The 27,277-nt window shown below is 43.9% G+C and overlaps 1 protein-coding gene across 5 annotated transcripts in view; it reads left to right on the top strand.

The window, feature by feature from the left end:
- The window catches only part of waca (WW domain containing adaptor with coiled-coil a), a 109,821-nt gene that overhangs the window by 53,683 nt on the left and 28,861 nt on the right, over positions 1 to 27,277 (top strand). For all 5 annotated transcript variants that reach the window (XM_085987684.1, XM_085987683.1, XM_085987682.1 and 2 more), the window contains 3 exons: positions 11,372 to 11,494; positions 18,546 to 18,694; positions 22,580 to 22,695. In XM_085987684.1, the coding sequence (XP_085843810.1) occupies positions 11,372 to 11,494; positions 18,546 to 18,694; positions 22,580 to 22,695 (388 nt within the window). The remainder of the gene's footprint in view (positions 1 to 11,371; positions 11,495 to 18,545; positions 18,695 to 22,579; positions 22,696 to 27,277) is intronic.

The following is a 27,277-nucleotide window of genomic DNA, read 5'->3' as shown; positions in this document are numbered from 1 at the left end:
TGAAAATGACAACAACAACTTGCATTTATATAGCGTCTTTAAGGTAGTAAAATGTCCCAAGGTGCTTTGCTGGAGTGATTATTAAATAAAATTCGACACTGAGCTGCATAAGAGATATTAGGGCAGGTGACCAAAAGCTTGGTCAAAGAGGTAGATTGGTGGGAACGGTAAGGAGTACATTGAGTGCAACGTTATGTTGAGCACTGTTTGAATTTTAGTGTACTTTGGATTGTTCTTTTGTGGTTCTCGTCCTTTGGTGTGGTGCAGACACTCAGTGATTTGTGTACAAGCCACATTAAAAAAAATCTGTGAGCAGTTGTATTAATGGGGTACAATGTGGTCTGTTGTAGGAACAGATCAGCACAGATTGCTTCTCAGACATGACAAAACGTGTGCAAGAAATAAAAATTGATAAGTCAGAGTTGCATTCTTGTCTAACCTAATCCATTTGATTGTAAGCATAGCAATGTCCACTGAAGGATTGAAAGATGTAATATCTTTTTAAATTGAGTTTTGGGCAGTTTTTATGGCTGCTGGTCAACTCTCTGTCCAAAGGTTCTGAACCAAACACCTTGAATGCATAGTGCCTCTGACCGTTCTACATTTCTGGCTGAGGCTCTGCACTGCCTTGGTGAATGTTGATTATCCAGTCTACAGAATTAAAAGCAGCTGGCTGGAATTAAGAACGGCAGACGCTTAAGACTGTCGTTCCTGGTTGAGAATGCTCAGCTTGTATCAGCTGGGCAGAAGCACCTGGATTTGTTGTCCATTTTTGTGAAACATTTTAATCAATTTGAGAGAGAATCCTGGGATATGTTTTCAGAAATAAATCTTAAAAGTGTGGAGCTCTTTATGAAACAAGCTTTGGCAAAATAATGGATTCCTTGCTGACTATCCCAGGGTGACTAGCCTTGGATTGTGATTGAAATCCGGTGCAGGGGCTGACTTATAGAAGGCTACTACTAAAACATAAGCTGATATGTAGTTTTTATGCACACTGTAATTGGGATTTCAGGAGTGTGGAGGAATGTTTTGTAAGAAAGGGATGCACTGGAAAAATAAATCTGACAGAAAATCAGATTGAATAATTAGAAAACCAAAAGAATATATTGGAAGAGTGAAATTGAGGGAGCTTTTTCAAAGTAGATATTAGAATGGTGTTACAAGCTGCCTTATGAGGGACATGTGGAAGTGTTAATTATTGAAACAAAGTTCAGAACTGTACTGGTTTATTACAAAGTATTTACAACACAGAAACCGGCCATTTGGTCCAACAGGTCCATGCCAGTGTTTGTGCTCCACACAAGTTTCCTCCCACCCCTCTTCATCTAACTCCATCAACATATCATATTCCTTTCTCCCTTGTGTGCTTATCTAGCTTCCCCTTGAATGCATCTATGCTATTCACCTCAACTACTCCCTGTGGTAATGAGTTCCACACTCTGGGTAAAGAAGTTTTTCCTGAATTCCCTATTGGATGCATTAGTGACTGTATATTTATGGCCCTGAGTTGTAGCCTCCCCCACAAATGGAAACATATTGTCTAGGTCTACCCTTTCATAATCCTCGTCACCCATCAGTCTTTTCTTTTTCCAGAGAAAAGAGTCCCATCCTGTTCAATCTTTGCTGATAAGTACAACCTCTCAGTTCTGGTATCACAGAATCACAGAAACCCCACAGTGCAGATAGAGGCCATTTCGGCCCATCGAGCCTGCACCGACACATATCCCACCCGATCCCCGTAACCCCTACACCAACACATATCCCACCCTATCCCCGTAACCCCACGTATTTAATCCCCCTAACACTAAGGGTCAATTTATCATAGCCAATCAACCTAACCCGCACATCTTTGGACATCATTCCAGTAAATCTTTTTTGCACCTTTTCCAGTGTCTCAATATCCTTTTTATATTATAATATGGAGACGTCAACTGTTCAGACAAGTCTGGTCGAACCAAGGTTCTATACAAGTTTAACAATTTCTCTGCTTTTCAGTTCTGTCCCTCTCGAAATGAACCCCAATGCTTTGCCTTTTTATGACCTCATTAAACTGTGTCTCCACTTTAATCATAATCAACTTTATTGTCATTGTTAGTGCACAAGTGCAGTACAACGAAATGTAGGCTTGCGGCTCCCGAGAGTGTTCACTTAGATTAAGACATTTAAACATTCAACATTCATTTGGCTTGTAATACATTAGCATAAACATAATAAAGTGCATTGGCAGATGTGCAGGCTTCAGAGTTTATTTGTGGAGTTCAGTCGGATGACAGCCCTGGGAAAGAAGCTGTTCCTAAATCTGGTCGTTTGGGTGCGAATGCATCTGTAGCGTCTCCCAGATGGCAGGGGGGCGAACAGACTGTGGCTGGGGTGGGTAGGGTCTTTGATGCTGGTCAGTGACCTCCGTAAACAGCGTTTCTGTATATCTGTACCCCTAGATCCCTCTGTTCGTCAACGCCATTTAGACATTTACTTTCCAAGGTGTATGTGGCCTCCTTATTCTTCCTACCAAAATGTAAATAATACATAGAATCATCGAATAGTACAGCACAGAAGGAGGCCATTTGGCCCATCGAGTCTGCGCCAGCTCTTTAGAAGAGCAATCCAGTTAGTCCCACTCCCCCGCTCTTTCCCCATATCCCTGCAATGTTTTCTCCTTCAAGTATTTATCGCATTCCCATTTGAAAGCTACTATTGAATCTATATCAATCATCCTGTTGGGCAGTGCATTCCAAATCCCAACCACTCGTTGCGTAGCCACTCATATCGCCTCTGTTTCTTTTGCTAATCACCTTAAATCTGTGCCCTCTGGTTATCAACCCTTTCACCATTGGAAACTCGATAGACTCTGGAACAGTACCCATGGATTGGAGGGTAGCTAATGTTACCCCACTATTCAAAAAAGGTGGTAGAGAAAAAGCGGGGAATTATAGACTGGTAACCCTGACATCGGTAGTGGGGAAAATGCTAGAATCTATTGTAAAAGATGTAATAGCAGAGCACTTGGTAAGCAGTGACAGGATCGGACAAAGTCAACATGGATTTACAAAAGGTAAATCGGGCTTGACTAATCTACTGGAATTTTTTGAGCATGTAACTGGTAAAATAGATAAGGGAGAACCAGTGGATGTGGTGTATTTGGACTTTCAGAAGGCTTTCGATAAGGTCCCGCATAAGAGATTAGCTTGTAAAATTAAGGCACATGGGATTGGGGGCAAGGTATTGACTTGGATAGAGAACTGGTTGGCAGATAGAAAGCAAAGAGTTGGAATACACGGGTTGTTTTCCGAGTGGCAGGCAGTGACTAGTGGGGTACCGCAAGGATCGGTCCTAGGACCCCAGCTGTTCACAATATATATTAATGATCTGGACGAGGGAATTGGATGTAGTATCTCCAATTTTGCAGATGACACAAAGCTGGGTGGGAGGGTATGCTGTGAGGAGGATGTCGTGAAACTCCAGTACGATTTGGACAGGTTGGGTGATTGGGCAGAAAACTGGCAAATGCACTATAATGTGGATAAATGTGAGGTTATCCACTTTGGTGGCAAAAACAGGAAGGCAGATTATTATTTGAATGGCAATAGATTGGGAGAAGGGGAAGTGCAAAGAGACCTGGGTGTTCTTGTACAGCAGTCGCTGAAGGTAAGCATGCAGGTGCAGCAGGCGGTTAAGAAGGCAAATGGTATGTTGGCCTTCGTAGCAAGAGGGTTCGAGTACAGGAACAAGGATGTCTTGCTGCAGTTGTACAGGGCCTTGGTGAGACCGCACCTTCAGTATTGTGTGCAGTTTTGGTCACCTTATCTGAGGAAGGATGTCCTTGCCATGGAGGGAGTGCAGCAAAGATTCACCAGACTGATACCTGAGATGGCAGGAATGACGTACGAGGAGAGATTGGGTCGATTGGGCTTGTACTCACTGGAGTTTAGAAGATTGAGAGGGGATCTCATCGAAACCTATAAAATTCTGTCAGGCCTGGACAGACTAGATGCAGGAAGGATGTTCCCGATGGCCGGGGAGTCCAGAACTAGGGGTCATAGTCTTAAGGATAAGGGGTAAGCCATTTAGGATTGAGATGAAGAGGAATTTCTTCACCCAGGGAGTGGTGAACCTGTGGAATCCTCTACCACAGAAGGCAGTGGAGGCCAATTCATTAAATATATTCAAGAAGGAGTTGGATATATTTCTTAAGGCTAAAGGGATCAAAGGATATGGGGAGAAAGCAGGAACGGGGTACTGAATTTGGATGATCAGCCATGATCTCATTGAATGGCAGAGCAGGCTTGAGGGGCCGAATGGCCTACTCCTGATCCTATCTTCTATGAAACTGTTTCTCTATTTACTCTATCTAAACCCTTCATGATTTTAAACACTTCTCTCAACTCAACTCTCCACTTAGCCTTCTCTGCTCTCAGGAGAACAACCCCAGCTTCTCCAGTCTATCCATGTAACTGTAATCCCTCATCCCTGGAACCATTCTTCTGTACCCTTTCCAAAGCCTTCACATCCTTTCTAAAGTGTGGTGTCCAGGACACAGTATTCTAGCTGGAGCCAAAGTAGTGTTTTATATCGCTTCAGCATAACTTCCTTGCTTTTGTACTCTGCCTCTATTTATAAAGCCCAGGATCCCATATGCTTTATTAACTGCTTTGTTAACATGTCGTGCCACCTTCAAAGATTTGTGCACAAATACCCCAAGGCCTCTCTGTTCTTGCACCCTCTTTAAAATTGTACCATTTAGCTTGTATTATCTCGCCTCATTTTTCCTACCAAAATGTACATCTTGCACTTTTCTGCGTTGAATTTCATTTGCCACGTGTCCGCCCCTTCCACCAGCCTGTTTATGTCCTTTTGAAGTCTATTACGATCTTCCTCACTATTTACTACACTTCCAAGTTTCATGTAATTTGCTAATGTTTGAATTTATGCCCTGTAGCCCCAAGTACAAGTCATTAATGTATATCAAAAACCGCAGTGGTCCTAGTACTGAACCTTGGGGAACACCACTGTATACCTCCCTCCCATCAGAAAAATAGCCATTCACCACAACTCTGTTTTCTAACTCTTAGCCAATTTTGTATCCATGCTGCTAGTGCCCCCTTTATCCCATAGGCTTTAATTTTTCTAACAAGCCTAATATGTTGTACTTTATCAAATGCCTTTTGAAAGTCCATAGATACAACATCACCTGCACTCCCCTCATCCACCCTCTCTGATACCTCATCAAAAAACTCAAATCAAGTTAGTCAAATACGATTTGCCCTGAACAAATCTGTACTGTCCTTTTAATCCATGCTTGTCCAAGTGGCTGTTAATTTTCTTCCAGATAATTGTTTCTAAAAGCTTCCCCACCACCGACATTACACTGACTGGCCTGTAATTGCCAGGTTTATCCTTCTCCCCTTTCTTGAACAAGGGTGTAACATTTCCAAATCTACAGTCTTCTCGCACCACCTTCTTAGGCAGTCCCTCGGAACTGAGGATGACTTGCTTCCACATTAAAAATAAGTTCGCAGGTGACGGATGAGTCCAATGCAGGACCTACAGTTTCTGTCACAGGTGGGGCAGACGGTGGTTGAAGGGGCAGGTGGGTGGGGTGCTTGGGTTGACGTGCGCTGCTTGCGGCGAAGAGACTCGGTGTTTGGCGCCTTCCCGGATGCTTCTCCTCCACTTTGTGTAGTCTTGGGCCAGGGATTCCCAGGTGTCAGTGGGGATGTTGCACTTTTTCAAGGAGTCTGCTTCACGACGGCATGCAAGCCGTGATCCCGACCAACGATTCCATCACAGACCCAATTCATGTACGGACCGGGGTCAAGCAAGGCTGTGTCATTGCACCAACGCTCTTCTCGATTTTCCTTGCTGCAATGTTCCATCTCGCCCTCAATAAGCTCCCCGCTGGAGTGGAGCTAATTTACAGAACAAACGGGAAACTGTTCAACCTCTGTCGCCTCCAGTCCAGATCCAAGGTCGTCCCATCCTCTCGTCGAATTACAGTATGCAGACGACGCTTGCGTCTGCGCTCACTCGGAGGTCGAACTCCAAACCATCTTGCACCACCTCCTGTATCGAAGGACGATTGGAAGATTGTGGCCAGCGCCTCTGCAATTTCTATCCTTGCTTCCCTCAGCAACCTTGAGATGCATCCCACCTGGACTGTGTAACTTATCCACTTTAAGTACTTCCAGCCTTTCTACTACCTCATCTACCTTTTTTTGATCTCATTTCAGTATCCTGACAACCTCCTAATTTACCATAGCTTTGGCAAAGTCCTCTTCCTTTGTAACCACTGATGCAAATTACTCATTTAGTACTTCCGCTATACCTTCTGCCTCCACCAACAGCTCTCCAATTTGGTCCTTAATTGGCCCCACCGCTCCTCTAACACGCTTTTTACTATTAATATGCCTAAAGAAGACCTTTGAATTCCCCTTTCTGTTAGACGCTCATCTATTCTCGTACTGTCCCTTTGCCCCTCATTTCCTTTTTCACTTCTCCTCTGAACTTTTTATATTCAGCCTGATTCTCCCTGGTAATATCAAGCTGTTATCTGTCATATGTCCCCTTTTTCTGCTTCATCCTACTCTCTAACAACTCCTTCATCCAGGGAGCTCTGGCTTTGGTTGCCCTCCCTTTACCCCTTTTGGGACTGTACCTGAGCCACCTTCTCTTTGAAGGCTGCCCATTGCTTCATTACATTTCTGCCTGCCACTCTTGGACTCCAATTTACCCGGGCCAGATCCCTCCTCAATTCGTTTCTTTATGGATGAAAATATTATTGGAATTCCCTCTAGTGTTTTGTCTGTGGGATAAATCTGCTGTACTTGCAAGGCAATGCCGCCAATGTTTTTTATATAGGCACTCACTTTAAATGACCTTGTTTGGGTAATATTAGGTGCTCCGTGAAACAATCTGTCATACAGAAGTATTTGTGTACATGACCGATAGCCCTGAAAATTCTTAAATCAGTATAGATTGCATTCAGTGTAAACGTTGTTTTTAAAATAGGTAATTGCCTATGATGCTGCCTTTCCCTAGCACATTCATAGGTAAGGCTTGCTACTCTGCAACTAATTAGAAATGCACGTAGCTAGCTAGGTATTCTTCTTTAATCCAGACTCTACGTACAAATATAAATCACAATTTTTCCATCGGAGCAAAATTTACAGCACTTTCCATGGGTGGTCAGGTGGTCCGTGTTCTGCTGTGTTTAAAGTCTTGTTCTGGGATGCACAGTTCGCTCTTTTCTACCATTGTCACAAACAGACCTTTGATGCCTCATACCAGAAAATGCAGAATTTAAATTGTCTGTGGATCTATGACATGTTGCAAATCAGTTGTTTTTTTTGGAAACTTTTTTTCTTCATATCGGGTCTGGCAAGTTCTCTTGCAGTTTCTGACCAATTTTTGACTTGTGGTCTACTTCATTTTGACTGACCTGGTTTGAGTTGTACTTGGCCACTTGTGAGTTCTGGAAGGAAGGTGGAAATAGATGGCATACCATGATCCTTTGTCTCAACTCTGGAGAGTCACTGCAATCAACTTAACTACTGGAAGTTGATGCTCACGATCAAAATAGTAAAACACCATCCTTCTCGGTACATAGAGGCTTAGCATAACAGCACTTCTCTATTTGAGGTCAGCAAATCAATTGCATGCGAGTAGGAAATGTTTGCAAGACTAGTCTCCATGATGCATTGGCTGAGTTATAATTCCAAGTTGGGTCAAGTGGTTTACGAGTAGATATCAGGTGGCCCTTGTGACACTCAGCCCCAGGAAACTTCTGACTGTAGATATGGGAGAACCCTCACTGACACCCAGATACAAGGTATTGATTGGGTGCCATCCCTTCTTAAGCAGTTTCTCCAGGACCTGTTCAGTAAAATGTCAGTCCCAACTTGCCACCTTTCCCATGGTTTGGCCCCTGGATATGTGCCTCATTAGCATTGAGATGTGGCACTGGTGCAGTAAATTCAGTGTATTTATTGGGTGAGTAAATTCTGAAACCTGAGGAAAAACGTTAGATTCGCTCATAGAGGCAGGTTCCAGCTGAATGAAATAGACCTTCCGCCAGAGACTTTGTTTTGCCCAAGACAAATGAGGTTGACCAGAGATAGGAACATGTGAAATTTAACTCTACAAGTCTTTCCCTCATTTGATAGATTTTAATTCCCACTGTACTGTCTTCTCACCATATCCTTCCTCCCAAAATGCAGCTATTTTTTTTTTTTACATACAAATGTGTGAAAGAACATACGAACAATGACAGACAGGTAAAGACCAACTGGTCCATCGAGCCTGTCCCACACTATTGAGATACCTTGTGTATCACAGTATAGACACTCCACCCCACCCAAATCCATGTGATCTCCTGGGAGAGACCCATTTATGTAATTTCATTGTATTGGCTAGCTCTCCTGAGTATATACCACGACAAAAGAAGTGAGGGAGACCTGTCCTTAAACCTCAACTGTCCCATCAGGATCTGGTGCAGGCAGGACCTAAAGACCTCAGAGAACTTCCAATTCATGACTCTTGAAATGGCAAACTTAGAGGAGCTCAGGTTTCAGCAGTCAGTTATGACACTACTGCTAGCATTAACTTACCTGTTCTCTTCACAAATGCTGACTGATTTACTCAGTGTTTCCAGCATTTTCTGCTTTTATCAACTGGTAGTACAGGTAGTAGTGCTTGATTTGTGAGAGACTGCCTTGGCAAGTTCCAGAAGCAGTGACTGTTGCAGAAGCAGGATTGCAGCAGTTGTCGCTTTTCAGTAAAGATGCATTTAGTAGCTTTTAATAGTGGCTTCTTAGAAGTTGAGTAAAGACTTATGTTTACGATGCCAGGTGCATAGACTGAATTATATTAGTAAGAAACAGCAGGGTTGGTTGAATGGAGATTCAGTGCTAGTTCTGATTTGAAGAGAAGTTGTGAAATTTGTATTCCATTTCCTTTTCTTTGTGCTAGTAAAGTGTTGGAGCAGGAGAAAGCAGCAAAGAATTCTTGAAGTCTGTCTTGGTTGGTTTGATTTGTATTGCAAAACAAGAGGATAATAGTGTACAGGGTGTGCTTCTCAGGGTATTATTTCATATTGTGCTTTTCCTCAGTCTCCTCAGAGAAAGTAATTTTAGTTGCTGGGACTTTTCTTAACTTAATCGCCGGCATCCTCAAATTGTCCCAGTTAGTTTTTCCTGAATGCTTTTAATGCATCTTTATTCTTCTTGAGGTAAGGTGAGCAAACCTATATGCTATGCCCTGGAATTCGACTTTGCATATACAGTAGCTTGTGCTAACTTGTTCCATGCCCTCCAGATGAACCCAATACTCTCTTTACAAAACCAAAATACCGTGAATGCTGGAAATCTGAAATAGAAACCAAGTGCTGGCAATACTCAGCAGGTCAGGCAGCATCTGTGGAGAGAGAAACCGAGTTAACATTTCTGGTCAATGACCCTTCGTTTTTCTCTCTCCACAGATACTGCCTGACCGGCTGAGTAGTATTGCCAGCGTTTTCTGTTTTTATTCCAGTACACTCTGCCATTTTCATCAGTGGTACTCTAAAACCTTTTTCCTTTTCCATCTCTGCTATTGGAATAAAAAAGTCTTATAACCCGAAAGCTTAATTGCCCATTTAAAAGGACGAATATCCTGATGGGTTTGAGCCAATCTCACTGCCTCAGATTCAAGTACAGGTAGACTATCCTTTATCCGAACTTCCGAAAACCTCTAAAAACCAAAAGTTTTTTTGTTCAGCGTAAGTTGTGCGCACATGACCAGAGTGGCGCACGACTTACGCTGAGCAGGGCAGAGGGTCACAGAGTTCCCTCCTGGGTAGGAGATTGCAGGCCGAGCCGGGCAGTGTGACGGAGGTACCGGGAGAGTGAACCCAACAATACAGCGGCCGGTCCGATAGCTGCAGCGGCCCGTCCGATATTCTTTTCTCCCCCGACCTGAGCCGCGGCCCGTCCGATATTCTTACCTCCCCCCCGCCCCCCACCCGACCTGATTTGCGGGCCAGCTCAGTAGGAGTCAGCCGATATCCAGCTTTCCAGAGAAGCAGGAAGGGGAATGAGACACGGAACAGTCGCAAGAGGTAGCCTGAACTTTTAAAATTTATATTAAATACAAATTTCCCAGTCTTATTATAATACCTTCTGAAATCCGAAAAATTACGAAAACCGAAACTCAGCTGGTCCCAAGGCTTTCGGATAAGGGAGAGTGTACCTGTAGTATTGTTTAATGTCACCGCTTGTTGATTCCTGATGGGAGCTGTGCTTTGCCTAGTCTCGCTGGCATGGCTTAAAATAGGATTCTTTCATGTTCTACACCTGTTTACTGTTGCCTGTTCATGTATGTATTGACTTAGATTTATCCATGAATAAAGTCAATCTACTGTAGTACATTTACATAACTGGTATGAGTCGTTTATGATCATCAATCTTCTTTCTATTTTTAACCCTACTCACAGAACTTTATTTTGTCAACAAATTGAATTATAGTACTAGTGTGCTATTTCATACCTTTCACAAAGTTTGCAGTTTAGCAGAGGTTCCAGAGCAGGTTGGCAGAGCATTTTCCATTTATGGCTGTTCTCATTCGATCTAGATTATTATCAGCTATTCTATGAGCCTTACACTTCCTTATAGGTCTCGCATGAGGAACTTTGGTAAATGCTTTTTTAAAAATCTGAGTAAACTGAACTTACAAGATTAGTGGTCCACTAATTTATTAGACCCTCAAATAATTCTTGTAAGTTTCCGAGGTATAATCTGTTATTTCTGAACTAATATTGTGACTGCTCCGTCATACATGTGTAGCATGTTGTAAATTGCTTGCTCGCATTATTCCCACTCTGGATTTTAGATGTCTGCCCTGTAAATAAGAATTTTGTGCCCTGATTGATTTTTGAATATTGGAAGTACATTTGCCAGCTTGAAAAGATTATTTTATTACTTGCATTACAGCACAGTGAGGGCTGACTACCGAGGGCATACATTTCTTGAAAGGACAATGATCTAGGTGTTTTTCGTCACTCATGTTCCCCTTTCAGTCCTTTCATTTTGTAAGATACTTTTTCGAAGTGAGGGTTGAATATTTTCTTTTGGTAGGTGATACATTTTTTCCCAACAACTTCTCGTTGTGGCTCAGCCAACAGTCAAAACGGAGCTTTTGATACGAAAAAAGTAATGTGTGAATTGGATTTCGAACTCTGAATTGGGACAGCATTGATCGCCTGCTGGAATTACTAGGTTGCAGTCCAATAAATCATCATTTAGTTGAAATCTTCTAATTTAATTTGACCTATTGTAAAAAGTTTAAATATGTTAACCTTGCATAGCAGAAGTTAAAGGGATTTTTTTTTGTCTTGCAGTCCTTACAGCTGCTGTCACCCAAGCTTCCTTACAGTCTATGCTTCATAAGCTCCTCACGACTGGACCATCAGCTTTAAGCATCACTACTCTCCTTTCCCAAGCTGCACAGTTGTCTTCTCAGGGTAAGATTAAAAAAATATATATATATGTTCTTTTTCTGCTCTGTTACTACTTAAAAATTGCACTGTCCCCCTTGGGTTCAAGTTGGTATTGTGTATTTTGGAGAGCATTGTTTGACACATTTATGTGCCCATCCAATTGAGGGATGTCCGTTTTGGGAAGGGATCATTTTCCTCCGTATGGCAGTAATGGACATTCTCAGATCAGGTATACCACAGCTAGATGAGGAAGACTTGCACTCCCCAACTTCTCACCTTCACCTTTTTGCTGCCCACATCTCATGCTGAAAGTTGGCCACACCAACGGTTGATACAGTGAAGCTGAGTTCTGCACTTCAGTATCACCCTTAAGATTGAATTCACAGTACTTTGGATTTTTTTACAATTATTTTTAAATTTTTAGATGATCTTGCCCCTTTTCAGCCATTCACTTTCCCCATCTGAAAGGCAAGCAGCAACTGAACAAGTAGGGGCAGATTGAAACTGGTGGCTCACAACTAGGATTGCGAAGGACCAAGCTGAATCTGAAAGCTTCAATTTGATTTTGCACATTGATATCAACTCACTGCAGTAACAGTCCATTCTTTGGCTTGGTAGTCTTGCACTAGGCTGGAAAAGCTAATAGTGGTAATCTTCAAGGCAGCTTAGCCCTACTTTTCACAGTCGGCAACTGATTGCAGATAGTACCTTTTTTTCTCATAATATAGTTCAACACCATTAATACTGATGATGCTTAAAACTGAAAGGATTCCATTTCAAAATCGGGCAACTGTTGCCCTCTTCCAGTGTGATGAGAGCTGCACAACAAATTTCATCACTTTAAAAGCAGAGATTCGTGTTTACCAGCAACACGGAGCTACTGTGTCTCGAGCCCATTTTGTATCAATACAAAACATTCTCACAGAATATGAACAATAAAGCTGGATGTAATGCTTCTGCTCAAGACTAATTCTGTCTTGTCACCTTGCACTCTTCTGTTTTTGTTCAATTGCTGAGTCAGTCGTTTACTGAACTGATGTTGAGCATACATTGAATTGTGGCAGAGCCTTGGGCTTCAACTTGAAATCTCCCTGAATAAATCATTTACATCATTATGTGCAAGCATCAGGAGCAAATAGCTGTTCTCCCTGCTTTATCTTGTGCCACCTAATGTATAAAAAGTTAAACTGCTGTATTTGTCGATGCTTGATTTTCTGGGAATAGGTAGAATGGCGGGTGAGTTAATCACTGGCAAGAACAGTGGAATTAAGCGGAACACAGCTTTTACAATTCCATGCAATTCACGTTTCGATATAAGGAAAGTGTGCCAGCTGTGGAAAGAATTGGGATTAAGAAACTGCATATCAATTAGGATCAGAAGATCAACATCTTGACTTGTTCCAATACAGAAAATTTAGAAAAAGTTGGTGGCTCTTTGGTATTTGAATCTGCCAAATGTCTACCTGTTTAAATTTTATGACACGCTATGTCACGTGGATTTTGATTTATAATAAGGGCTGTAGTTCATAATTCTGCAGGTAGCATCTTAATAACCATATGCGATTTAAATTTCCACTTCGGGCACAAACTTATTAAACTCCTCCAACTTTTTTTTACTTCAACTTCCTCCTGTTTTCCTCACCTCAAATATCTTAGTTAATTATTTTTCTTTCACCTCCCATGTACAATACTGTTGTCTGACTGAGGATAGGCAGCCTGTCTCAAGGTCTTACACCAATAACCCATTGGTTGGAATTTTCCGGGGTCTGTGCGGGCAGGATCGGAGGCGGGTCAGGTGGGAAAGTTGAAATTTCTTGCAGTGATGTATTCCATCAAATGTAAGAAGTCACACAACACCAGGTTATAGTCCAACAGCTTTATTTGAAATCACAAGCTTTCGGAGCGCTGCTCCTTCTTCAGGTGAAGTGGAGAAATGCATAAAGACACAGCTTATATAGTCAGAGAATCATGTCAGATGTTTATAGGTAACCTTTCCAACTGCCATTTATCACACCTCGGCAGAGAGATAATCACAGCAGTCAAAGGTGTGAATGGTGACACCATTCACACCTTTGACTGCTGTGATTATCTCTCTGCCGAGGTGTGATAAATGGCAGTTGGAAAGGTTACCTGTAAACATCTGACATGATTCTCTGACTATATAAGCTGTGTCTTTATGCATTTCTCCACTTCACCTGAAGAAGGAGCAGCGCTCCGAAAGCTTGTGATTTCAAATAAAGCTGTTGGACTATAACCTGGTGTTGTGTGACTACTTACATTTGTCCACCCCAGTCCAACTCCGGCATCTCCACACCATGTATTCCATCAACATGGGTGCCATTTATACTGTGTCACTTTGGTCCTCAGAATCTGACCATGATGAGCGCCAACAACAAAAACAACACCAACCTTCTCCACAGTCACCTGATGTTGCACAGGACAGAAGGCACCAGCACCCGTGCACATTGCTGATAGGAGGCCAGGGATGGCCTCATCATGGCCAGATTTACTTAACTTTACGCTGTACACCCATATGGCTGCCATATGATGTGCCAGGTTGGCACCACCCCACACACACCATAAAGCATCCCTACAATAACCAAGCCATTCCTTTCACACTCACCACCATTGCTGGAGGTACCGTTTATGTCTCTCCATTCATTGCAACTCACTAAACCGTTTCCAAAGGTGCGCACAAATCTGTCCAAAGTGTTGGAAATAAAGATTTTTATGTTTGACAGCACATTAACGGAAACTTTACATAAACATTGGATAAAACACCCAAGTGGCTACCTTGTGAATCTACTTGCGTGTCATCTTTCTCTTCTGTGTGCTTCTACGAGTTGTTACCCCTGTGGCTTCAGCAGAGGTAGAGGCAGCCTGCTCACTTCCCTGCTGCCAAAGAGCTGGAGAGCACCTTGCTGCACATCAGTGGGGCAATGAGGACCTACGTCTCCGCTGACATCCCTCCGAGAGAGATCTATGAGCCTCTGCCATCTATTCTCCATAGAGACCGTGTGCTCCTGTGAGTGGTGCATTAGCTGCTCCATGTAGGTGGACATCCGATCCATGGAAGAGCCGACAGTCGCCGTCGCCTGCGACACGGTGGTGCTCATGTTGGAGATGGACTCCTCCATTCTCTGAACATTTGCAGACATCGCACTTACAAAACCTGTCTGAGCCCCCTGCACTTCTTGCTGCACCTCCTGGATGGCCCCCAAGGCTCAGCATCTGCATGCAGCTGAGCAGAGCGAGGAGTGTCTTGCGCCCTCCGGCGAGGAGTCTCCACTGCTGTCCCTATCGCCACCATCTGCTCTATCTCACTTGTGAGTTGAGACACCAGGTGTCAACACTACTCTGTCGTGTGGGACCCACCCAGGTGCGCATATCTGCACTGGTGCTGGGTGCGCTTATGTCTGGTAATGGTGCACCCTCAGAGGCTGCAGGTTCCTCTGTGGAGTCGTCTTTTTCTTCCTCCTGGACAGTGGGGTGGTGGGGGGCTCTTGATGGACCTGTGAGAGAGTAAAGAGATGCGTTAGATATGTCATGAAGAATGGGTACAGATACGATTATGCAGATGATGACCATTCTCTGGCTGCTGGTATTAGTCCCTGTATGGGTGACTGATGTATGCCATGTAGCTGTATGATATGCACTTCTGTCGCCAGGTTGCGGAGATGTCCCCCCCGCCCTCACCTCCAGCTGCTCAGTGACGTCAGATATTTCTAAAACAGCCTCCTCTGGTGTTGTAAGGTTTGCAAATGATGGAGGGCCACCACTGGGGTTCTCCCTCTTATTTTGGGCTCCTACAAGGTGGGAGAGAAGAGAAGGTTAAGTGAGAGTGATGGAATGGATGGGTTAGATCTTTAGAGGGAGACGATGATAGAGTGGGGTGCCAAAGCCAAGTGGCCTCCTTGTTAGTTGGTATGCTTGCACTCGGATGAGGGATGTGATGTAGATCAAGAGAGAGGGATGGGTGGACATGCAAGATATGTTGGTGTGAGTAAAGATGTGCAGGACTCGGGTTAGGAAGGCAGAGTGATGGGGATGTGATGAGAGGCACAGCAATATGAATTTGAGTGTGGCTTTGCACTCGCGTTTCCTGATCTAATGAGATTGAAACATTTGTGCCACAGCACCCAGGTCCTCCTGACCACATCCCTGCTGTTGACCTCCGCTGCAATCTCCAACTCGGCTGTTTCGGTCTCTTCTGCCTTTGGACGGAAAGAGAGCCTCCCTGTGTACTCTGACTCCCTCCACAAGCATATGGAGTGAGTCATCGTAGAACCTGGGTGCAGCCTTCTGCCTCTGTGCAGTCATTTCCAAAGTGTTTGCAGCACTCCAATGCTGTAGTGCACTGATTGCACTATTTTAGATTAACCTTCAAATGTAGTGGCCATGACCCCTTTAAATATCTCTGCTGAAAACACGTCATGGATGACATCAGCAGACCTGCACCATTTAATTGGGCCGGGTAACGTGCAGGGCGGGCTTAATAGGCCATATTGACGTAAAGTCGTTTTGTGCAGCGGGATGGAGCCAGCAACGGGGTTGCGATCCGCCATGGTCACCACCCACACTGGACCCACCCAGGCAGGGAAAATTCTGGCCATTGGGTCTGTTGCTTTCTCTTCCCTAGCCACTCCTTGGCAGTGCAATTGATCAGGCACTCTTGGGCACAGTACTGGAGTACAAATATGTTACACCTGCTCAATGAAGGAAATTGTTTGATCTTAATTTTGAATGAATTAAACTTTTGAGCTCTTTACCTGTATTCTGTTCTCTGCTACAGATTACCTTTAACTTGTGACTGCAATGTTGGCACCTATGTCCTTTCCTAAACTGCATTCTTGGTAAACCAAGAATGTGTAGCTGAAGTACAGATTGTAATTAGGTACTTGTTCTGCAGTTATGCTTTGAATAGCCACCCTAAGTAAGTAGGTTAATTGTCGCAGTAAGTCACTTGCATTTTAGTTTGGTTTTTCTGGTTTAAGAACATAAGAAATAAGAGCAGGAGTAGGCCATACGGCCCCTCGAGCCTGCTCCGCCATTCAATAAGATCATGGCTGATCATCAACTTCAACTCCACTTTCCCACCCGATCTCCATACCCCTTGATTCCCCTAGAGTCCAAAAGTTTGTGCGCAAGGTGAGGGTGTCAGGAACACGGCAAGGGTACTTTCCCTCTCTGGTCCCAGCGCTCAAATTGAGTACTCCCAGTGCAGGTATAATGAAGTAAGAGTTCCTTATGGTGCAACAGGCTCTGAGTGCAGTATGTTCTCTTCCTATATCCTCAGATTCTTGTAGCTCTTGTGGCTTCTCTGATAATGCCAAATTGTTAATAGCTTTTTTTTTTGCAATGGTTATGTAGCTGCCGCGAGCTAGTTTGAGTTCCTAAAAACAATTAAATGAATCCCCCAATAGAGCATTTACCCCTTTAGTCTGCATTAAATTAAAACATTTAAGTAGCTTTGTGGAATGCAGAAGTTCTGTGTCCAATAATTCAAGACGAGCTGCAGCTCTGACCGTGTCATCCAACAAGATTATGTAAACCATTAACCCTCTAAGTAACCACATTTTTTGAAGAAAACTATGGACCGGCTAAAGGTTTACATTCCACTGCATGCTGAGAAATGTTTTATGCATCTTTGCATTATAAACTGTCACTTCATGGATACTCTAGAATTTGACTGTGCAGTATGGTAATAACCTTTGTGTCAGATCAGTTTTGGAATGGATTTTTAAAAATATATTACAGTATTTGCTAAAGTATGTTATTTTTTAGTTTTATCACCTTTTTGCTCTACTGGTCTCATGCATGCAACCGAGAGAACAGATGCACTGTTTGCTCCCAGGCTGCTGTCAGGAGATGCTGGGGTCTACGAAAATGGAACTTTACTCTCTGCCTTTATTCTCTTCCCCTTCTGGAAGGCACCTTTGTTTCATGCCTCTTTAAAGCACCTCGGATTGAGAAAATGACCATTTTTACTTCTTTTTGAAGATGCAATGAGCATCACTTTTATTCTACTCACTGCTACTGAAGATACCGGGCAGCGACATTCTGTAGCGGATGAATTGCCACGGAGATCCTTTTTCATTTGTTTCTGTAATCCTAGTTAAGGCAACATAAGCTATGGAATGTTCATATTTGAGTTGGTAGGTGACCTGCAATTGATTCTCAAACTGCTGACCTTAAATACAATTGAATAAAATTGGCCCACTGAATTTGTGGCATCCGCTTACTTTCCATATGTACACTTTTTTTATTTAAAAAAAAAAAAATGCAAAGTTAAGCACTGAAAATCAATAAGTTACAATTTGTGTTCAGTTTAGTCTTGTTATAAACTTGGTTTAATCATATTGGAGCTTTAAAGTTTATGGGGCAGAAAAAAAGTGTTGGCATAAAATTTTCGTCATTAATTTCAAAGGAGGTCTATTGTCGAACAAGAGCATAATCTGCTATCGGGGTAATATAATTATGCTAATTACATTAAATTTGTGTACCAAGTTGTATAAATAGTTTCTATTACATTTTAAGTATGTTCTGTATTGTAGTGGAATTTATATACAGGAAACTTTCTGATATCCAGCACTGACGGGACCGAGCTGGTGCCGTAACATCAAAAGTGCCGGACATACCAGAGTTAATGTTTAAACATAGGAACTGAGAAGCTCCGTGTGAAGCTGTTGCTATAGCTACAGACCTTGCAGTGCTTGACTGGGGGGGGGAAAAAAAGCAACGAGAACTAAAAAAAAAACATAGAAAACGGCTCCTGATTTTTGCCGTTAGATCGAGTATTCCGGACACACAACCTCCAGATAAACCAAAGTTTCCTGTATTGAGAACTTTTTTTAAAAATGTTTGATTGAGCTGGTAGATTTCATAGCGATGCTCTCTTAGAGGAGGAAATATTCTCACAGAAACTTGGTATCTTGGACAGCTTTGTTTGAGTGTACAGTATTTTAGTAATGTTTAATTTCCAACAAAAAAAATTCTCTCAATAGAGTCCTTTGGTGAAAAGCAACTTTTAGGCAGATGGATCAGATTATTTCAAACTGATTTTTTTTAAATGCAGCCCAGCCGTCTAATCAGTCTCCAATGTCATTGGCATCAGATGCATCATCCCCAAGGTCGTATGTGTCTCCTAGGATAAGTACGCCGCAGACTAACACAGTTCCTCTTAAACCACTGATGAGTACACCTCCAGTGTCGTCTCAGCCAAAGGTACAACCAAAATCAGTTAATGCCTGATTTCATTATTAAACATTGGTTTAAAAAATGCTATTTTCGGAGCGACAGTATAATAATGTTGAATGTATACTTTTACATTTTCATTTTGGTAGTTTCATGGTTGTATCATCATCATTTGCATTGTGGTTAACTTGAGTTGCACTGTAGGTATCATCAAAATGATTTTACTCTCTGAAAATGCCCATATTCTTGGCAACACCATTTAATTCATATTTGAGAAATGTAGAAGATGTTGTGCATTCTAATTCAGCAGGTGGTGGTTTATGGAGCTTATATATACATTATATAATTCCAGGGATTTTATAGAAACAATTTATTGATTGAAATGTTCTACTCCTATTCCAAAAATATGATTGGACTCTATGGGAGTGTGTTAATGAAGGTTGACTGTAGATCAATTTAAATGTGTCCTTTCCCACTCCATATAAGAATACGAGAGCATCTGGAAAAACATGAGAATCCATTGCTATTGAAGAGTATATTTGCTCAACCTATACATATAAATATTACTGTCATCCCAGAGGGGTAGGGGGGAGAGCCACCTTGAAACACTTGTCCCTTTAAGAAATCTGTCCCCTGCGCAGTCAGATGATCCTTTCCTTTACTCTGTTGTGCGCAAGGGTGCTGCCTTCTAAGACTTCCTTCCATATTGTGGCCAGCAGATCTATGTTAGTTTTCTGTTCACTGCAGTTTAGGTCCTTTCCTATAGATTAGTAATTTAAAGGAAGTTTACTTCAAATTTTCTTCTCCAATAACATTCTTAATAGTGGCCTGCTTTGGGCTATCTTGATTGATAAATTTAGGTGGCAGCTCATGTTACTCTTGGGTTTTAAAATTTACAAGCTGAACTCCTGTGGCCTTGTAAATGGTAAATCAGAGAATATGGTTGCTCTCTTACTTGCCTCGGATGTTTTTGTATTGCTGTTTTTCTGTTCTGTGCTTCTGTCAATCTCTTCTCTTAGAAGAGGAAATCGTCTCACAGAAACTTGTACCTTGGACAGCTTTTTGAGTTTTTTTGATGAGGTAACAGAGAGGGTTGATGAGGGCAATGCGGTTGATGTGGTGTACATGGGCTTCCAAAAGGCGTTTGATAAAGTGCCACGTAATAGGCTAGCCAGCAAAGTTGAAGCCCATGGAATAAAAGGGGCAGTGGCAGCATGGATACAAAATTGGCTAAGTGACAGGAAACAGAGGGTACTGGTGACGGTTGTTTTTCAGACTGGAGGAAGGTGTACAGTGGTGTTCCCTTGGGGGTCGGTACTGAGACCATTGCTTTTCTTGCTATATATTAATGACTTGGACTTGGGAGTACAGGGCATAATTTCAAAATTTGCAGATGACCCAAAACTTGGAAGTATAGTGAACAGTGAGGAGGATAGTGATAGACTTCAAGAGGATATAGACAGGCTGGTGGAATGGGCGGACACGTGGCAGATGAAATTTAACGCAGAAAATTGTGAAGTGATACATTTTGGTAGGAAGAATGAGGAGTACAATATAAACTAAAGGGTACAATTCTAAATGGGGTGCATGAACAGAGACACCTTTGGGTATATGTGCACAAATCATTGAAGGTGGCAGGGCTGGTTGAGAAAGTGATTGAAAAAGCATACGGGATCCTGGGCTTCATAAATAGAGGCATGGAGTACAAAAGCAAGGAAGTTATGATGAACTTTTTATAAAACTGGTTCGGCCTCAACTGGAGTGTTGTGTCCCATTCTGAGCACCGCACTTTAGGAAGGATGTGAAGGCCATAGAGAGGGTGCAGAAAAGATTTACAAGAATGGTTCCAGGGATGAGGGACTTCAGTTAGGTCGATAGATTAGAGAAGCTGGGGTTGTTCTCCTTAGAGCAGAGAAGGTTGAGAGGAGATTTGATAGAGGTGTTCAGAATCATGAGAGGTGTAGATAGAGAGAAACTGTTCTCATTGGCGGAAAGGTCGAGAAGCAGAGGACACAGATTTAAGGTGATTAGCAGAAGAACCAAAGGCAACATGAGGAAAAACTTTTTTATGCAGCGAGTGGTTAGGATCTGGAATGCACTGCCTGAAAGGGTGGTGGAGGCAGATTCAATCGTGGATTTCAAAGGGGAATTGGATAAGTACCTGTAGGAAAAAAAATTGCAGAGCTACGGGGAGAGGGCGGGGGAGTGGGACTAGCTGAAGTGCTCTTGTAGAGAGCTGACACAGGCTTGACAGGCCAAATGGCCGCCTCCTGTGCTGTAACCATTCTATGATTCTCCTTTTTGTGCTGGCGTCTCTGTCCTCTTTTTAAGCTTGTCTTTATCATTTCTTCGTTCCTTTTCGATGGAAGGTGCTGTGGCTGGGAAAGGAGACACCAATGACTGAAGGTTGCATTTAAGGGTTTAGTTGTGGGCAAAATGTTTCAGCAGCTCCCTCTCCCAATTATTTGTGCTTCCTCTTCACACCCAGTCACCATGCCACTATCTATTCCCATTCCCATCATTGACTCGCATCACTCCATTTACCTCTTAACCTTTGAACCACCCATTCAATCCCTGTATCCTTCTCTTTCCCCTTGCTTTGATGTCACTCAACTCACACTTAACCCTCCATCCACTCACTATCCAAGTTGGGGGTCTTGTGGCCCCTACACCCTCAACCATTTTCCCTCCCTCTGAGTTGGTGGCCATAGAATGCCCTCCCTAATTAAAACATTGTCTTTCTTTCTCTCATATAGATGTTAGAAATTAAAATCTCTGTCTCTCAAATGTCACCCATTAGAATTGATCTTTTCCAGTCGCTAAGTTTGCTTCAAAGTTCGAATTTGTTTTTTTGTCATTTTGAGGGAATGTTAATTGAACAAAGCATGCACTCCGACTTTGACTTCTCCCTGCTTTTTTCTTTTGCTCTTTCCATCTGTCTTAATGTCTCGCTTGCCTCTTCCCTTGCCTTAACCTATTCTGTGACATTTAGAACATGAAACAAGTTACAGGAAACATTGTGCTATCCGGCACCGACGGGACCGAGCTGTTGCCGTTCCCTCAAAACTGCCGGACACTCCAGCACTAATGTTATGTCAACAAACCCTGTTGCTTAGCAACAGCTTCTAAACAGTCCAAGCGTCTCTGTAGCTTAGCAACAGCTTCAGCAGACCTTGCAGAGCTTGACTGTTGAGGAAAAAAGCAACGAGAAGAAAAAAAACCTAACGAAAACGGCACCTGATTTTTGCCGGTGGCTCGAGCATTCCGGACAGTTAGCCTCCGGATAACACACAGTTTCCTGTATAACAGGTATGCAATCAGAAGTAATTTTTCCTCTCTTCAAAAAAAAAACAATCAAAATAAATTTTACACAAGTCAAGCAACAAACAAGGAAGAAATGTTACTGGGAAAAATGATGAGTCCAGCTGACTGAATTGTATTAATGCCCCAGGGAAATACCGGGGAGAGCAGATCAGTGGGGTTCCTGGGGAGGAGGAACTGGCTCCCTGTTTGCCTTTTTCTGTATGCTCAGACTGCATAATTCAAGTTTGGCTCAGTCACAACTATGTGCTAAAATGAAGTTCAAGCCCAAGCTTTTGGGTGAGGCCTGAAAGCAAAGACTTAGCAAAATCTAGGGCTTTTAACAAACGAAGTTGCATTTTATGAGCACCTGCTACGGTTGCAAAAGTTGTGTACCATGCACAGTGCTTGCTTTTACAAGATGTTACAACTTCCAAAATGTGGGTTATGCATTTTGACCTGATCTAAATGTTTGTTGAAGGACCACATTGTGTGGAGCGTGTGCATTGTTGGGGTCTGTAAAAGGCATTGCTGAGCAATTTAAAATGGCTTTAAGTAAAAGTGATGCATTTAAGTTGCAGAAGTAAAGCCTTGTGTTTGCTTTTCTCTCTCAAGTCTAGTTCTTCAATTGTGAAACAAGGACCAGCACAGCAGCAAGTATCTCAGCAACCTGCAACCGCTGACAAGCATGGGCATGAGCCAGGGTCCCCTCGTAATGTTCAACGTTCAAGGTAAGGACACTTAATATAAGGTTGCTGTGGGTGAAGTTTGCGATGTGAATTGGGTTTTTATTTTTGAGGTTTTGCAACATAGGACGGACCTGAGTAAAGTTGATTTTTCTTGTCTGTTTGGGGTGAAATGAATATTTTCTGGAAGAATTCACAATGTTGGGAGGGTTTTTCGATCAACTTTTCACTTCATTGGCTTGTTCTGTGGTAATGGACTTTATACATATACATTTCATAGAATCTTACAGCACAGCAGGAGGTCATTTGGCCCATCATGTCTGTGCCAGCTGTTTGAAAGAGCTATCTAATTATTCCCATAGCCCTGCAATTTGTCCCCATTTTATTAGTATTTTTCAAATTCCCAATTGAAAGCTACTTTTGAATCTGTTTCCACCACCCTTTCAGGCAGTGCATTCCAGATCATAACTTGCTGCGTAAAGTTTTCTCCTCATGTCGCCTCTTGCTCTTTTGCCTCTTGTTAGCAACCCTTCTGCCAGTGGGAACAGTTTGTCCTTAATTACCCTTCATGATTTTGAACACCTTTATTAAATCTCCCCTTAATGTTCGCTTCTCTAAGGAGAACAATCCCAACTTCTCTCGTCTCTCCATGTAACTGAAGTCCCTCATCCGTTGTACCCTTCTAGTAAATCTCCTTTGCACCATCTCCAAGGCCTTTTCTTTTATTCGTTCCGGGATGTAGGCGTTGCTGGCAAGGCCAACATTTATTGTCCATCCCTAATTGCGCTTCAGATGGTGGTGGTGAGCCGCCGCCTTGCACCCAGTCCTTGTGAAGGTACTCCCACAGTGTTGTTAGGAGGGAGTTCCAGGATTTTTACCCAGCGATGAGGAAGGAACGGAGATATATTTCATTTCCAATTCAAGATGGTGTGTAACTTGGAGGGGAACTTGCAGGTAGGTGTTGGTGTTCCCATGCGCCTGCTGCCCTTGACCTTCTAGGTGGTTGAGGTCATGGGTTTGTGAGGTGCTGCCAAAGAAGTTTTGGCGAGTTGCTGCAGAACCCTGTTATGAGTTTACAACAAACGAATTCTTAGATATGTTATCTTGTATATGTGCTGCCTCGCCTGGCCGAACAGACACCCTCCCTAATCTTCCCATGAGTTGCTCTGCAGTTTAATTTCTCAGCATTCGAAGTCACTTAATCATGTTTTTAAAGCTTAGCTGGGTAAATGCAATATACAGACCCAAATATCGTTTAACTCAGGGTATGAATTAACTCATTACCTCCACCTTGTACATTGGTGCTACAGTATACATATTCTAACATAAAAATTAAAGTATAATAGTAATTTGGTTAGTTCAACTGCGTTAAAGTTCATCTGCCATATGTCTGCCGAATTCACCAGTCTACCTATGTCCTCCTGAGGTCTGTTACTATCTTCCTCACCATTTACCACATTTCTGAGTTGTCATCTGCAAACTTTGAAATTATGCTATGCATACCCAAGTCCAGTTCATTAGTATATATTAAACAACTGTGGTCCAATATTGATCCCTGGGGATACACCACTGTATGCTTCTCTCCAGTCTGAAAAACAACTGTTCAGACTAATCTGGCAGGGGAATGGGCACCAGGATGTCGCATTCGAAAGGAGAAACAAGGTGCACAAAGGAGTGGGAGAGACAGATGACACTAGAGTAAGAGAGTACGGTATTAGGGGGGGTCAGCCTAAGACAGGTTTACAGTGCATATGTGTAAAAGCACAAAGCGTGGTAAATTAGGTTGGTGAGCTGTAGGCGCAAATAGCGACATGGGAATATGATGTTGTGGCGATAACAGCAACCTGGCTCAAAAAAAGGGCAGGATTGGGTACTAAATATTCCTGGATATAATGTGTTCAGGAAAGATAGGGAAGGAAAGAAAGGAGGTAGGGTGACCGTATTGATTAAGGAGAATATTACCGTGCTGGAGAGAGAGGATGTCCTGGAGGGGTCAAGAACAGAATATTTGGTTAGAGTTGAGAAACAATAGAGGTGCCATTGCACTACTCGGCGTATTCTATAGGCTACCTACTCATGGGAAGGATATAGAGGAGCAAATTTGCAGGGAAATTAGAGAGGTGCAAGAACTATAGAGTAGTGATAATGGGGGACTTCAGTTATTATCCTAATATAGGCTGGGATAGTAATAGTGTATAGGGCAGAGGGGGGGGGAAGAATTTCTGAAGTGTTCAGGAGAACTTTCTTGATCGGTAAGTTTCCGGCCCAGTGAGGAAAGAGGCATTGCTGGATCTGGTTCTAGGGAATGAAGTGTGTCAGTAGGGGAACATTTAGGGAACAGTGATCATAGTATCATAAGGTTTAGATTATGAAAAGGACAAGAAGCAATCTAGAGTTAAAATACTTAATTGGAGGAGGACCAATTTCAGTGGGTTGAGAATGGAGCTGGCTCAAGTAAATTGGAATCAAAGCTTGACGGACAAAACTGTAATTGATCAATGGGCTGCCTTTTAAGAGGAGATGGTTCGGGTAAAGTCGAGGTACATTCCCACGAGGGGGAAAGGTTGGGCAACCAAAGCCAGAGCTTCCTGGGTGCCAAAAGAGCTAGCAAGTAAGGTGAAGCAGAAAAAAAGAGGTGTATGACAGATGTCAGGTTGAGAATACAAGTGAGAACCAGGCTGAATATAGCAAGTTCAGAGGGGAAGTGAAAAAGGAAATAAGAGGGGCAAAGAAAGAGTATGAGAATAGATTGGCAGCTAACATAAAAGGGAATCCAAAAGTCGTCTTTAGGCATATAAATAGTAAAAGGAGGGGTGGGGCTGATTAGGGACCAAAAAGACCTATGCATGGAGGCCGAGGGCATGGCTGACTACTTTGCATCTGTCTTTACCAAGGAAGAAGATGCTACAAAATTCATAGTGAAAGAGCAGGTAGTTGAGATACTGGATGGGATAAAAATTGATGAGGAGGAGGTACTAGAAAGGCTGGCTGTACTTAAAGTAGATAAGTTACCAGGACTGGATGGGATGCATCCTAGGGTGCTGAGGGAAGTAAAGGTGGAAATTGCGGAGGTACTGGCCATAATCTTCCAATCCTCCTTGGATACGGGGGCGATGCCAGATGACTGGAGAATTGCAAATGTTACACCGTTGTTCAAAAAAGGATGCAAGGATAAACCCAGCAACTATAGCCAGTCAGCTTACCCTCGGTGGTTGGGAAGCTTTTAGAAACGATAATTTGGGACAAAATTTGGACAAGAGTGGATTAATTAAGGGAAGCCAGCACAGATTTGTTAAAGGCAAATAGCGTTTAACTAACTTGATTGAGTTTTTTGATGAGGTAACAGAGAGGGTTGATGGGGGTAATGCAGTTGATGTAGTGTACATGGACTTCCAAAAGGCATTTGATAAAGTGCCACATAATAGGCTTGCCAGCAAAGTTGAAGCCCATGGAATAAAAGGGACAGTGGCAGCATGGATGCGAAATTGGCTTAGTGACAGGAAACAGAGTAGTGGTGAACGGTTGTTTTTCGGGCTGGGGGAAGGTATACAGTGGTGTTCCCCAGGGATCGGTACTCGGACCACTGCTTTTCTTGATTATATATTAACTAGCTGGGGAGCCCCGCGTTGCGAGGGCAATTTTGGGGCGTTTGGTCTCCCTGCCCCTGTGTGTCCCCCCTCTCCCTGTCATGTCCTCTCCCTGTCCTATCCCTCCCTCCCCTCCCCCTCTCCCTCCCCTCCCCTCCCTCCCCCTCTCCCTCCCCTCCCCTCCCTCCCCTCCCCTCCCTCCCCTCCCCTCCCTCCCCTCCCCTCCCCTCCCCTCCCCTCTCTCCCTCCCTCCCCTCCCCTCTCCCCCTCCCCTGTCTCCCGCTCCCCCACTCCCCTCTGTCCCTCTCTCCGGCCCCTCCCCCTGCCTAGCGAGCCCCGCGTTGCGAGGGCAATTTTGGGGCGCGAGGGCAATTTTGGGGCGTTTGGTTTCCCTGCCCCTGTGTGTCCCCCCTCTCCCTGTCATGTCCTCTCCCTGTCCTATTCCCCTCTCTCCCTCCCTCCCCTCTCTCCCTCCCTCCCCTCCCCTCTCTCTCCCCCTCCCCTCTCTCTCCCCCTCCCCTCTCTCTCCCCCTCCCCTCTCTCTCCCCCTCCCCCACTCTCCCTCCCCCACTCTCCCTCCCCCACTCTCCCTCCCCCACTCTCCCTCCCCCACTCTCCCTCCCCCACTCTCCCTCCCCCACTCTCCCTCCCCCACTCTCCCTCCCCCACTCTCCCTCCCCCACTCTCCCTCCCCCACTCTCCCTCCCCCACTCTCCCTCCCCCACTCTCCCTCCCCCACTCTCCCTCCCCCACTCTCCCCCACTCTCCCTCCCCCACTCTCCCTCCCCCACTCTCCCTCCCCCACTCTCTCCGGCCCCTCCCCCTGCCTAGCGCCTGAGGTCCGGTGCCGTTGCTGAGGTCCCCCGCGTATCGCACGGCTGATGGACGGCCGCTGCGGGCGGGCGGGCGGCGCCTGCGCGGTCAGTGCGGGCGGCGCATGCGCGGTCAGTGCGGGCGGCGCATGCGCGGTCAGTGCGGGCGGCGCATGCGCGGTCAGTGCGGGCGGCGCATGCGCGGTCAGTGCGGGCGGCGCATGCGCG

Source organism: Somniosus microcephalus, chromosome 5 (genome assembly GCF_052327205.1).
Source record: "Somniosus microcephalus isolate GS21.2 chromosome 5, FLI_Smic_1.0, whole genome shotgun sequence".
Taxonomy (NCBI): Eukaryota; Metazoa; Chordata; class Chondrichthyes; order Squaliformes; family Somniosidae; genus Somniosus; species Somniosus microcephalus.
This window is presented reverse-complemented; position numbering and strand designations above follow the sequence as displayed.